At 40.9% G+C, this 13,524-nt stretch overlaps 1 protein-coding gene and 1 long non-coding RNA gene across 2 annotated transcripts in view; both read right to left on the bottom strand.

Annotated features, from left to right (window-relative positions):
- LOC143942299 (uncharacterized) overlaps positions 1–2,712 on the bottom strand; it is a 28,823-nt gene extending 26,111 nt beyond the window's left edge. The window contains exon 1 of the long non-coding RNA XR_013264749.1: positions 2,555–2,712. This is a non-coding gene — a long non-coding RNA (uncharacterized LOC143942299). The remainder of the gene's footprint in view (positions 1–2,554) is intronic.
- Positions 2,713–10,604: 7,892 nt separating this feature from the next.
- Positions 10,605–13,524, bottom strand: part of LOC143943376 (receptor-interacting serine/threonine-protein kinase 3-like) — a 71,271-nt gene continuing 68,351 nt past the window's right edge. Inside the window, exons 9-10 of the mRNA XM_077465104.1 lie at positions 12,601–12,652; positions 10,605–12,516 (exon numbers count right to left, since the gene is read on the bottom strand). Coding sequence (XP_077321230.1) covers positions 12,290–12,516; positions 12,601–12,652 — 279 coding nt within the window. The 3' untranslated portion in view covers positions 10,605–12,289. The remainder of the gene's footprint in view (positions 12,517–12,600; positions 12,653–13,524) is intronic.

Raw genomic sequence — 13,524 nt, 5'->3', positions numbered from 1 at the left:
GATATGTCAGATGGTGTATATATTCAAACTAGTATGGTAAAGTAGTAAGGGAGAACTCTTATCCTAATGTAGAAATTCTTCTATCAATAGTGCCTGCAACAGTGTGTACACAATAATAACTGTCACAATCCCAAGTGCAACTTATATCTCTATGATATAAAAATAGTGCTAAGTGCAAAACCACATACAGTGGTCTAACTATAAATCAGACTATAAATTGGACTATATCCAGCTGTTAATGACGTGAACACAGTCCCGTGATGATGTCACATAAACAGGGGCGGACTGACAACTCATGGGGCCCCCGGGCACTAGGGAATCATGGGGCCCCAGGTTTAAAGATGACCACCACACGGCAGCCATCTTTCTGATGCAACATTAATGTGGAAGGGCCTCATGAAGGGGCACCTAGCTTGGCGACATGCAGAGTGGCAGGAGACTGTTATAGGCCTAACTGTAGGTACAAGTGGTAGTACAGAGTTTACTACCACTTTAAGTCAGATTTTTTACAATAGTTTTTTTTAATTCAATTTTTTTTCACAACTCTGTTGGGGGGAGGGGGGATTGGTGAGATATCAGGGGTCTAAACAGACCCCCTGAAGTCTCACTTTTGAGACAGAGATAGGTATTGAGGACATAGATTCCACAGTCCCTTTCTCTGCAGCCTCAGTTGCACTGAAAATGAATGATCAGGAGACAGAGGCTATTGCCCATTCATAAACTGAAGAATAATAAACATAGTTTACTATGCTCAGTTATGAATGAATACAGTATCCATCACTCACTGTGTTCACTTAGAAAAGAAAGGGGCTGGTAAATTACATATTTACAGGCCCCTCCCCCACTCTCCATCCTGACAGATACCCCTATGTGCCTGCAACTGCTGCTGATGGGAGAGAAAAGGAGGGAAGTAGGCAGTGCTGTGGGTGGCAGGGTTCAGGTAGTGAGAGAAATCCATCTTTCAGCTGCTGCAGTGAGAGCCACAAAAGATCAGTTTCAGTTATTCCCCCCCCCCCCCCCCCTTGCTGCAGTGATTACCTGCTCTATCCACACATGATCCTCCTAGTGGGAATAACTGCGGGTGTAGGGGTGCTCCCAAGCACCAGTGGGATGGAGTTGTGATACAGTTGGTGGGGGTGAGTTAGTTGTGGAGGGATTTATTTCAGTGTCTGTGGGGTGACCAGGAAGCGATGTTAGGAAGGTAGAGAATGAAAAGTGACCATGGAATAATGTCCCTGGGGGGTAGGAAGTATCTCAAAGTGATGTCTGTCAGCTGGATGTATGAAGTGGCCTGTGGGTGATGCAAGCTGGGGGGAGGCAGGGGGTGAGAAGTACTCAGATAAAGACGTCTATAATCAAAAAATGTCTGTGCTCATCTGCTAATAGGTAAAACAATAAATAATACAATGGTACTGCTCAAAGAGAACAACCTTCTGTTAGAAGAGATATATGCAACCCCAATCACTCTGTGTATATCTAGATAGCAGTTCTATTATTGTTAATGGCACCACCATGCATCTGCAAACGTGCCCATCAAACTGGACTCTTTCATGACTTTTCCATGTTGCTTGCGTGTAGGGCAGCCCATTGAAATGAATGGGCTGCCCTACACGTGACATGTGAAAAACATGCCCATGCTTGGTTGCACCTGCAGGTGTGAACCAAAACTGTTAGGCCTCTTTCACATGGGGCACATTTGTTTTAACGGGCTCTGCTTTGCTCAGCGGGGGATTGATCTGCTGATCCCCTCTGAACAGGTGGATGACAGATCATTCTCCACTCACTGTGCAGAGACGGACCTGTCAGAGCCCCGCTCTCCTCTATGGGGAGATTGGATGAAAACGGGACTGCCTGTCCGGTTTCATCTGATCCGCCAGATGGATGGAAAATAGGACCACTGTCCACCATCCATCTGATTTGATGGACAAGATCAGATTGGATAGCAGCGAGTGTAAGCGGACATGTCACCGCTGACATCCGCCGCTCCATATGGGAGACTGGAGGGTCCAATCAGTACCACCTGAAAAACTGACAGGTGGACCTGATCGGAAAGCCCGTGTGAAAGGGGCCTTAGTGCATAAAAAAAAAACAATCCTCCTTAAACATACATGATTCTCTAAATGATCAGTGTTCATACAGTTGTCGTACCATGCAAATAGCCATGAACATTGTGCTCTGGTATGTTTATTGATGAATGTGGTTTTCTATATAGTGTGTATAGTTTATGTGGTGAGTGTACACTTCATTATACAGGGTGTGCATAACACAGGAGTAAATGGAAAGGTCATAATTTAACTTCTCCTTATCTGGGACATACAGAGTGATGGGGGGATGTTTATGTAGATAGATAGTGAGGAGTCTGTCCCGATGACTGTCAGCTATGGGGAGGGGGTGGAGGGGCTGCAAACTCTGCCAGCTCAGACACACACACACACAGTTCCCTGCCAAATTAAACCCTCCTTAACACCTTACTTAACCCTTCACATGTTGCCATAAACATTTCCTCCTGAGTCCTGACATGAAACCTTCTATTGTGTGCACCGCAGCAGCTTACCTCCATGAAACTTTCCTCACTCGCTCAGCTCCGCTTCCTCTCTACATACAGTGTGCAGTAGTCTGCAGTAGCTACACCGCTCCTCCGGGTTCTCCCATTACACTGCACTGAAGGGGAGATCTGACTGAGGGAATGCAGAGCGAGTGTGCAGGAGATCACTGAGGGGTGAGACAGAAAGAACTCAGAACTTCTAAATACATAAACCACCAGGCAGTGTATGTATTTAGAAGCAATGACACTACTACTAACAAATCCCGGGATTGAGCTGTAATGGAACACCTATTTACAGAGTGTGACTGTCCCTGCAGATGGGGCCCCCTACTGGCCATGGGGCCCTCGGTCGGTGCCCGAGTGCCCTAATGGTCAGTCCGCCCCTGCACATAAACATCTAAAGTGATTCTGTGCTGGGAAATATCTCAGAGGTTCTTCCTCCACATAAGTGATTCCACACATAAGTGTGCACACTGGGTAATTACCTTCCCGCTATATAAAATATAGCGTATATGCAGCCTCCTCTTGGATATACCAGGAGTCCCAGGAAAGGGGGTGGAAGGGGGGCCTCAGGGGGTCACTCTCAGATTTCCGTCACAGTATAAAACAAAATGGGATAAATAGGCAGCATTAGCAGCAAAACAGTTCAGATCGACCGCTCTGGTGCGAGCGTCACTTCCGGTCTCCGTATCCTACGCGTTACATCACTTCCAGTGACTTCAACTGGGATAGAGGAGCATAGGGCAGGAAGTGCAATATAAAGGAGGACTGGGCGGGGACGAACCGCCCCACAATCGAATACTGACGCCCCTTCCCGGAGTGTCAGCAAGATATACATTAAAAAAAAAAAAAAACACACCAGGCATTAAACATAATCACTGGTTATATATTCGCTATACCACCAACAGCGATGGGCGGCTGTGGTATATTATGAGGCAGGCCATTTATTTGGTTATCTACCGGCCGTATTAGTATATTAGTCTCCATAATGTGTGTAGTCTGACCACAGACTGGAAGAGGGGAAAGAAAATTAATTAAAAAAAAAAATTGACCAAACAATTTTTGTTATAATAATAAATGTTAATTACACTACTTGTATAGTAAAATCATTCAAATTACAATCAAATAGAATATAAAAAAATATTAATATATATAAAAGAATATATATAAAAATTATTTATAAAAAAGGGGAAAAAATAAAAATTTAAAATTTATTTTTCTTATCATTTTAATTTCTTATTGCTTCTTGTACTTAGGATCTATATCATGGATCTCGGAAGTGACGTTTGCATTACAATAAAAATATATACATATTCCAAGGAAGAGAGGCAATTGAAATATTATCTTATCTTATTCAAGATCTCTGGAGGGGAGGGGGGGGGGGGGAGAAGGGGAAATTATCTAATTAGGGGAGGACATTTTTTTAAAAATCACTGATAAAGCAGTTCAGATCGAATTCTATATTTAACCCTTTTGGGGTAAAATGTATCCAGAGAAAATATCCACTTGGATTCGATCTGACTCAATGTTCTCACCTTATGCCCACCTCTCCAGTGCTTGACATGAGGTACAATCCCCCAAAATTTAAGATCACGGGGTCCTTTTTATGGTGTATCGCGAAATGCTTTGAAACACTGTGCTTGTCAAAACCCTTAATGATGTTCTGCACGTGTTCCTTTATTCTAACCCTCAATGGTCTTTTTGTGCGGCCTACATATTGTAGGCCGCAACTACATTCAAGCACATACACGGCTCCTTGTGTGTTACAGCAAATAAAGTCCTCAACCTCATAAGTATTGCCTGTGCTAGTGGCTGTGATTCTTGTGGTTCTTGTGCAAGCGAAACAGCGCTTGCAAGGGTAAAAACCCTTACCCGAAAAGAAAGTATAATTCTTTTTAGGTGGATCTGGGATGCTCTTAACTAGTCTATCCCTCAAAGTGGGAGCACGTCTATATATGAATTTTGGTATCTTGGGTAAAACATTCTGTAGGTCTTTGTCATTTAATAAAATGTGCCAGTGTTTTTTAATGATTTTTTCTACGCTCTTATATTGGACATTATAGTCCAAAATAATGGCTCCTTCATTAAAACGTTTTCTTGTTACTTCTTGTCTGGTCTTATCTTTTACCAAATCTTGATGATCCATGTCTTCTACTTCCAATATTTTATCCTCAATAAAATCCTTTTCGTAGCCTTTGTCCTGGAATCTTTGACCCATCAGTCTGGCTTGTTCTCGGAATTCCTCCTGCTTACTGCTGTTCCTCCGCAGTCTCATGAACTGACCCTTTGGAATATTGTAAATCCAGTTCTGATGATGGCAGCTGGTCACCGGGAGATAACTGTTCCTGTTGTGGTGGCGATTTTGAAATATCATATTTATAGCAAGGTGTTTAAAGGAAACCATTCTGAATGCAGGACTTAATATTTTCAGAGGTTTTAATACAGCTAATGGGAACCATTGAATGACCCCAGGTGCTCACTGTTCAGCATATTTCCCTTTGTTCTGTCTTGTACCTGTGTAGACAGTAAGGCTCCATCCCAGCAGGGGACATTGACATGCTAATGTCGGAACTATTTGGGTTTAAAGATCAAAGGAGGTGACATTCAGGCCTGATCTATGAACATTTCTTGGGACTTGAGAATCGGCCAATCAGAGGTTGATGTAAACTCAGAGCCAATGGGTGCGTTCCATCTTCTGATTGGCCCAGAATGCATATAAAATAGGGCTAGAATTAGCTGATCTGCCCTCTTGAATTCCAGACCACCGGAAGTCCATGTAACGTATACTTGTATCTCTCTTCCTCTCTTCCCCTCTCTCTCTCTCTCCCTCTCTCTCCCCCCCCCCCTCTCCCTCTCCCTCTCTCTCTCTCTCTCCCTCCCTCTCTCTCTCTCTCTCTCTCTCTCTCTCTCCTTTTTTATCATGTCTCTTCTATTTCTAATTATTTCTTTCTTAGGACTTATCTTGAAATATTGATAAATATATTGAAAGTGTATGTTTGTTGTAAGCATATGACCTAAATCATCTTGGCAGCTCTGTACTTGTAACATCACTTGAGTTATATGATAAGTTCTAATTATTCTAAAGTTTCTTTTCTGTATAAATAAATGTAATTGTTTATCTTTTCGCACTGTTATCGTTCATTTTTATTCTTATGTAGACAAAGGTTTAATCACTTATTTCTTGTATCGTTAATCATTTAAGTGAGATATAAAAATCGCCATAACACTGTCTACATTCTTGAAAAAAGTTTTTGTATGAAGTTTCCCCTCTTCTTGTGAGATCCCTAAGTCCAGGAAGGTGACCTGTGTTTCACTGGAGTCCCATGTGAGCACTATATTCAAGTTATTCTTATTGAGTTTCTCTTGAAATTCATCGAGACTGCTCTTGCTGCCTTTCCAGAGAACTATAATGTCATCTATATATCGTTTGTATATGACCAATTCGACTGGTGGGTTGGAAAACACCATCTTATCCTCCCATTGAGACATGAATAGACCCGCTACGCTAGGGGCAAACTTGGCACCCATAGCGATGCCTGTAGTCTGGTAAAAGTTTTTGTTATACCAGAAATAGTTGTTCTTTAGACAAAAGTCCAAACACTTAACCAGGTATTTTCTTTGAGCACAGATCAAGTTAGAATGTTTTCTAAGACCCCATTTGACTGCTTCACAAGCCTCATAGTGAGGGATGATAGTATACAATGAGGCTACATCAGCTGTAGCTAAAATATATGGACCTTCATTTGAGCATTCTTCCAGAATTTGTAGAATGTGTTTGGTGTCTCTCAGATAAGCTTTAGTATTTTTCACCACCGGTTGGAGAAAATTATCGATATACGCCCCCATTCTTGAGGTAAGCGAATCGATACCGTTCAACAATCGGTCTTGGCGGGGGATTGTTCTTGTCTTTGTGAAGTTTAGGTAGATAGTAAATGACTGGGGTCCTCACCGACTCTGGTATCAAAAATTGAGCTTCCTTTTTATTTAGTATAGATTTTTTGAGACCTAGATGAACAACTAGTTCCAGCTCCTTCCTACCTCTAAACACCGGATTCTTCGGTAGTTGTTTGTAGGTGTTAGTGTCACTTAATAGATTTACCAAATTTTCATTATATTGCGATTTTGACAAGATCACAATTCCACCACCCTTGTCCGCTGGGCGAATCACTAAGTCCTTCCGTTCATTTAGCCATTTCGTTCCACATCTTATGTAATTTAACTCCCGTTTCTTCTTTATGTCCAGTGTCTTTAAATCTTCTGTTACAACTTTTTTAAAAACATCTATAAATTTATTATTATTGATCTGAGGGTTAAAAACTGATTTGTTTCTCAAAGTGCTGTGTGCGATTTCATTGGTTGTTGTTGCATGAATATTCATAGGGTTATTGGTTAGATATTTTTTAATATTCAGGCCTCTTATGTATTTTTGAATATTTACGTATGTCTCAAATTTATCCAAATTCTTCTTAGGGGCAAATTTTAGGCCTTTAGCTAACACAGCTATTTCTTCTGCTGATAACGGAGTAGGGATAGACTAGTTAAGAGCATCCCAGATCCACCTAAAAAGAATTATACTTTCTTTTCGGGTAAGGGTTTTTACCCTTGCAAGCGCTGTTTCGCTTGCACAAGAACCACAAGAATCACAGCCACTAGCACAGGAAATACTTATGAGGTTGAGGACTTTATTTGCTGTAACACACAAGGAGCCGTGTATGTGCTTGAATGTAGTTGCGGCCTACAATATGTAGGCCGCACAAAAAGACCATTGAGGGTTAGAATAAAGGAACACGTGCAGAACATCATTAAGGGTTTTGACAAGCACAGTGTTTCAAAACATTTCGCGATATACCATAAAAAGGACCCCCGTGATCTTAAATTTTGGGGGATTGTACCTTTATGTCAAGCACTGGAGAGGTGGGCATAAGGTGAGAACATTGAGTCAGATCGAATCTAAGTGGATATTTTCTCTGGATACATTTTACCCCAAAGGGTTAAATATAGAATTCGATCTGAACTGCTTTATCAGTGATTTTTAAAAAAATGTCCTCCCCTAATTAGATAATTTCCCCTTCTCCCCCCCCCCCCCCCTCCCCTCCAGAGATCTTGAATAAGATAAGATAATATTTCAATTGCCTCTCTTCCTTGGAATATGTATATATTTTTTTTGTAATGCAAACATCACTTCCCAGATCCATGATATAGATCCTAAGTACAAGAAGCAATAAGAAATTAAAATTATAAGAAAAATAAAAAAATTTTAAATTTTTATTTTTTCCCCTTTTTTATAAATAATTTTTATATATATTCTTTTATATATATAAATATTTTTTTATATTCTATTTGATTGTAATTTGAATGATTTTACTATACAAGTAGTGTAATTAACATTTATTATTAGAACAAAAATTGTTTGGTCAATTTCCTTCTATAGAATTAATTTTCTTTCCCCTCTTCCAGTCTGTGGTCAGACTACACACGTTATGGAGACTAATATACTAATACGGCCGGTAGATAACCAAATAAATGGCCGCCTCAATGAGAGGAGACAAGTATACATCATTTAGCTGCATAACCTCCAATAAAATGGCTGCCGCCATAGTAGGAGACACTTTTATTTCACCCCCGAGATAATAGATATGGTTAACAGATTTGTCTTAATATAGTGTGGTATGGCACACTCATCACATGATAATATGCCACAGCCGCCCATCGCTGTTGGTGGTATAGCGAATATATAACCAGTGATTATGTTTAATGCCTGGTGTGTTTTTTTTTTTATGTATATCCTGCTGACACTCCAGGAAGGGGCGTCAGTATTCGATTGTGGGGCGGTTCGTCCCCGCCCAGTCCTCCTTTATATTGCACTTCCTGCCCTATGCTCCTCTATCCCAGTTGAAGTCACTGGAAGTGATGTAACGCGTAGGATACGGAGACCGGAAGTGACGCTCGCACCAGAGCGGTCGATCTGAACTGTTTTGCTGCTAATGCTGCCTATTTATCCCATTTTGTTTTATACTGTGACGGAGATCTGAGAGTGACCCCCTGAGGCCCCCCTTCCACCCCCTTTCCTGGGACTCCTGGTATATCCAAGAGGAGGCTGCATATACGCTATATTTTATATAGCGGGAAGGTAATTACCCAGTGTGCACACTTATGCGTGGAATCACTTATGTGGAGGAAGAATCTCTGAGATATTTCCCTGCACAGAATCACTTTAGATGTTTATGTGACATCATCACGGGACTGTGTTTACATCATTAACAGCTGGATATAGTCCAATTTTTTGAACTCAGCACTTTCTGTTTATGGAGTTTTGTTCTATAGTTCGATTATTATTATTTTTTTTTATTCCATAATATTTTATTGAGAAATCAAAAAAAAAAAAAAAAACATGGAACAAGGTTTACAACATCTTAGTTATATAGACAAAAGCAATACAAAGATATCACAGAAGCGATGAGTGGAAATGATCAGCAATATCAGACGTAGGATATTATCTATTTCATGTTATTATTAGTCGAACACGTCAAAGGCCTGAGGTGTAATTGTCGATGGTCTAGTAAACTTTTAGGACCATCTGTTGCATAGAACTGCTTGTGGATAGTCAGCGTGTTCGTTACGAGGATCTGATTGGGCAATTGCTGGATCTGAGAATATTAGCCAACTTTGACTAGGTAGCTTTATCTAGGGGCTAAGCCGTCAAAGTCGGTTACATGACATTGCTTGGGAGCAGGGAGTTTTGTCAGATGGGGGAGATAGATGGTGGTGTAAACCCAGAGGGGGAAGAAGTACAGAAGGGGGAAGAGAAGGAGAGAGGGGGAAGAGTAAAGATAGCGAGAGAGAGGAAAAAAAAAAACAAAAAAAAAAAGGGGGGGGGGGGATCTCCGCCACCAGTCCCGGGGGATTGAAAGGACGTATGTAGAGGAATCTAGTCTAAAGATACTTGGATGTTCTTGAGGATAATTTGACAAGGGTCCTCCCTCTGTCTCCCCTTGTTTAGGTGAGGGAGGTCACTTGTCTCGTGATTTGCTGCGAATACTTCCTAGATAAGGTGAGGAAATCATTGGGGGTCGTCATCATTTTGGGATGTGCTGTTGGAAGTGGTTTGGCTTGTCAGTAGTTTGTATTGGTCAGTAGTACGGAAATGGGTCCAACAGGCCCATGTGCGGGAGAATTTAGTTGGACAGTCCTTGGCTATGGAGATTAATTCCTCCATTTCCGCAATTTTCCCCACACGTTTGAGCCATTTGGGGATGGTTGGGGTATGCGTTGTCCCCCAATGCAGCGGGATACATAATTTGGCTGCGTTTAATAGTGGAGGAATCAGCGTTTTACGATAGTGGTGTGTCGGTATATCTGAATGGTGCAAAAGAAGTTGTGCTGGGGTGTGTTCTAGAGTGTATGAGGAAATTGTGGACGTCAGTTCTCTTAATTGAGTCCAGAATGGTTGGATAAGAGTACAGGACCACCAGATGTCTTCTAAAGTACCTGTAGTTCTGGCACATCTCCAGCATTTCTCTGAGACGGCAGGGTTATATTTGTTGAGAATTGCTGGGGTTCTGTACCAGCGCATTAATAGTTTATAGTTGTTTTCTTGAATTGAGACATTTAGGGAAACGCTCCTGCTGGCTCAGCCCTGCCTCCCACTCCTTCGTCACTGGATTTGATTGACAAGAGAGGAAACCATCTACTCCCACTGCTATCAAGCTGCCCAGTGAGAAGGGACAAAGCCAATAGAGCCCCAGCTCTCATGCACAGCACTGAATTGCAATGAGGCTGAAGTATAAGGGATAAGGGGGGTCGGTGAGGGGTGAGACTGTTTCACAAAAGGTTTTTTACCTTAATGCATAGAATGCATTAAGGTAAAAAAAAAAAAAAAAAACTTGAGGCTTTAGGACCACTTTAAGATCTTCTCAGCAATGCAATTCTAGGTAGGAGTGGCCATGCCCCTAAAATTAACATTTCTGGACATGACACTCAAGTTTAGTAACACTAAAGTGTTACTAAACCCAGGACTCTGCATTCACTCTATCTGGTCTCCCAAAGTACACAGTATATATAGAAATGTAATTATTTTATTAAATATGAACTGCTAAATACCTTTTCTCATGAGCAGTATATAGCAGTCTTGTGACTATCAGTGTTTGGTTAAAGCTTGTAGGAGGAGTTTTTCATTTTGCACTGACTGTCCTACCAGGATGCAGGACCCCTGACCCTCTATCTGGACAGTGCTGAGTGGCCCTGTTCTATAAACATGCACCCTGGCAGTGGAAGAAGGGGGGGGGGGGATCAGAGAAGACAGGATCAAACAGCCTTTTTAGACAATGCAGATGACTAACCCCTTATGCTCCACAGTGAGTATAACAAGCATGCTTTACTGCACATACAGACAAATTTTACTACACACCATACAGGCAGAAAAACAAATGGAAAAAACACAGATTTCAGATTACATTCGCTTTCATGAGCGTTTCAGTGACTTTTAAACACGTTGTGGATTCCTGTGCAGAAAAAAATCTGTATGTGATACTAATGTTGTGGTGTGAACATAGAACAATGGTTTTCTTTGTGCCCTTGCAGAACATATGCAGAAAAACTCACATCTCTCTCAGCAAATGGTGTGAATGAGGCCTTAACCCCTTCCCAACCAGCTGCCGCAGTTGTACTGCAGCAAGTTGGCTCTCCTGAGCGAACCGACATAACTGTACATGGGTTCCCATGCACACGCGACGGTAGCGTGCCGCTGCAGCTGATGCGTGTGCCCCACGATCACTCCACACAGAGACAGAATGGAGATCTTTCAATGTAAACAGACAGATCTCCATGCTGTCAGGGGTGAGCAGAGCAATCTGTTGTTCATACTAAGTATGAACAACGCTCGCTCTCCTCACCCAGTCAGTCCCCCTCCCCCCACGGTTATAATCACTCCCTAGGGAACACAGTTAACCCCTTGATTGCCCCCTAGTGTTAACCCCTTCCCTGCCAGTGACATTTACACAGTAAGCAGTGCATTTTTATAGCACTGATTGCTGTACAAATGCCAATGGTCCCAAAAATGTGTCAAAAGTGTCCGATCTGTCTGCCATAATGTCACAGCCCTGATAAAATTCGCTGATCACTGTCATTACTAGTGAAAAAAATAAAAATTCCAGAAATCTTTCCCCTATTTTGTATATGCTATAACTTTTGTGCAAACCAATCAATATATGCTTAATGCGATTTTTATTACCAAAAATATGTAAAATACATATCAGCCTAAAGTGAAGAAAAAAATTGCCTTTAAAAAAAAAAAAAAAAATGGGGATATTTATTACAGCAAAAAGTACAAAATATTGTGTTTTTTTCTCAAAATTGTCCCTTTTTTGTTTATAGTGCAAAAAATAGAAACTGCAGAGGTGATCAAATATCACCAAAATAAATCTCTATTTTTGGGAAAAATGGACGTCAATTTTGTTTGGGTATAACGTGGCACGACCACACAATTGTCAGTAAAAGTGACGCAGTGCCGTATCGCAAAAAAATGGCCTGGTCATTGAGCAGCCAAATCTTCCGAGGCTGAAGTGGTTAAAGAGAAAAGTCAAAAGAAATACCTTTTTCCCCATGGAGAAACCTGTATGTTTTCTAACCTTAGAAATAGTTATTTGCAGATTAATTCTTTTAGTCTTAGCAAACTGTAGGTCATGGCTTCTTCCTTTCAACCACTTGGCCATTTAGCAAATGTGCTTCTGTAACATTTAGTGTAGATTATAAATTCAAGATTGATTTGAGCACAGGTAAAAAGTGTTCAGGATTTTGTGTCAGTTTTTCCCCAAATACTTTTGCTGCGTCTCTAAAATCTTTTGCGTTCTGAGAGGAATTTAGCTTTTGTTGATCTTCTTCTGAAAGGACACCTTCGTTGTTCAGCTGGCCAATGAACTTTTTGTAGCCACCAGAGTTCTTAAGCACCTCTACAAATGTATCCATAGTGCATCCTGAAGGGAAGACAAGACATTGTTAGAATGTCCTTTCAATGACTTCTACTACCTACACTCTACTGTACATAAAAGTTTACAGACCTGGACTGGAGGAAATCTTGTGCTTATTGGTTTCTCCAGCAGTCTCAAGAGTCTACAAGGAAAATGAAGGTAGCATAAACATTCAGTGCGTTTATGTTCTCTATTTTTAGCAAAATATCAGAATGTTGTTACCCCAATTTTTACTATGAATGGACATTGCTAGTGTGCTAAAAAGACTCAAGGCACCCATGGTACTTGAAGCACACCATGACAAAAAGTGGTGGAGACAGAATTTTTGTTCCCCATCCCATCTCTTCCTAGTCCCTTCTCATTCCTTTTTTCTGTCTTCATTCACTTAAGTCTCGTTCCCGTTTATTACTGCACTCCCTTAAACTTGAGCTGATAGAACTCTGGCTTTTTTTCTGACAGGAGTCCCAGACCCAAGGGAAAAAAAGAATACCCAGACCTTAGAATGTCACGTAATCTGAAGCTTTGGAATCCTTGCCATTGGTCTTTGGGTCAGATCTGGGTCCAATAAAAATGTTTATTCTGAAAAAACGCTTTGGTAAATTTTCAATGCTTATAAAATAAATTTTAATCTCTATATACAGTACATACACGTTCAATTTCAAAAGGTATATTGTGTACTGAATGGATATACAAGATACAATCTTTGAACCAAAGTTCAAAGACTGAAATTTAATTGCCATCAAGCCAGGTATTATTCTGTTGACAAAGGAGACCTAGGGCACTTAGTAACAGACCATGGGTAGATGCTTTGAGTGCCAGAGTCTAGCAACCTGCCTGCAATTCGGCTAACATAACACTTTACTATATTATTTATATGCGTGTTTGCAAGCCAAAAAAAGAGCCAAATAAGGTAGGCTACCATTACTAGTACAGAAAATTGTCCAAGTAGTCTTTGGCTTAAAAAGACTATTGATATTCCTTTTGTGATCCTAGCCAACAGTATCTATACATAGC

The sequence above is a fragment of the Lithobates pipiens genome, unplaced genomic scaffold, assembly GCF_037356315.1.
Source record: "Lithobates pipiens isolate NorthernLeopardFrog02 unplaced genomic scaffold, aLitPip1_a1.2 Scaffold_30, whole genome shotgun sequence".
Taxonomy (NCBI): Eukaryota; Metazoa; Chordata; class Amphibia; order Anura; family Ranidae; genus Lithobates; species Lithobates pipiens.
The sequence above is the reverse complement of the archived record's forward strand: the minus strand, read 5'-3'. Positions and strand labels throughout refer to the sequence as shown.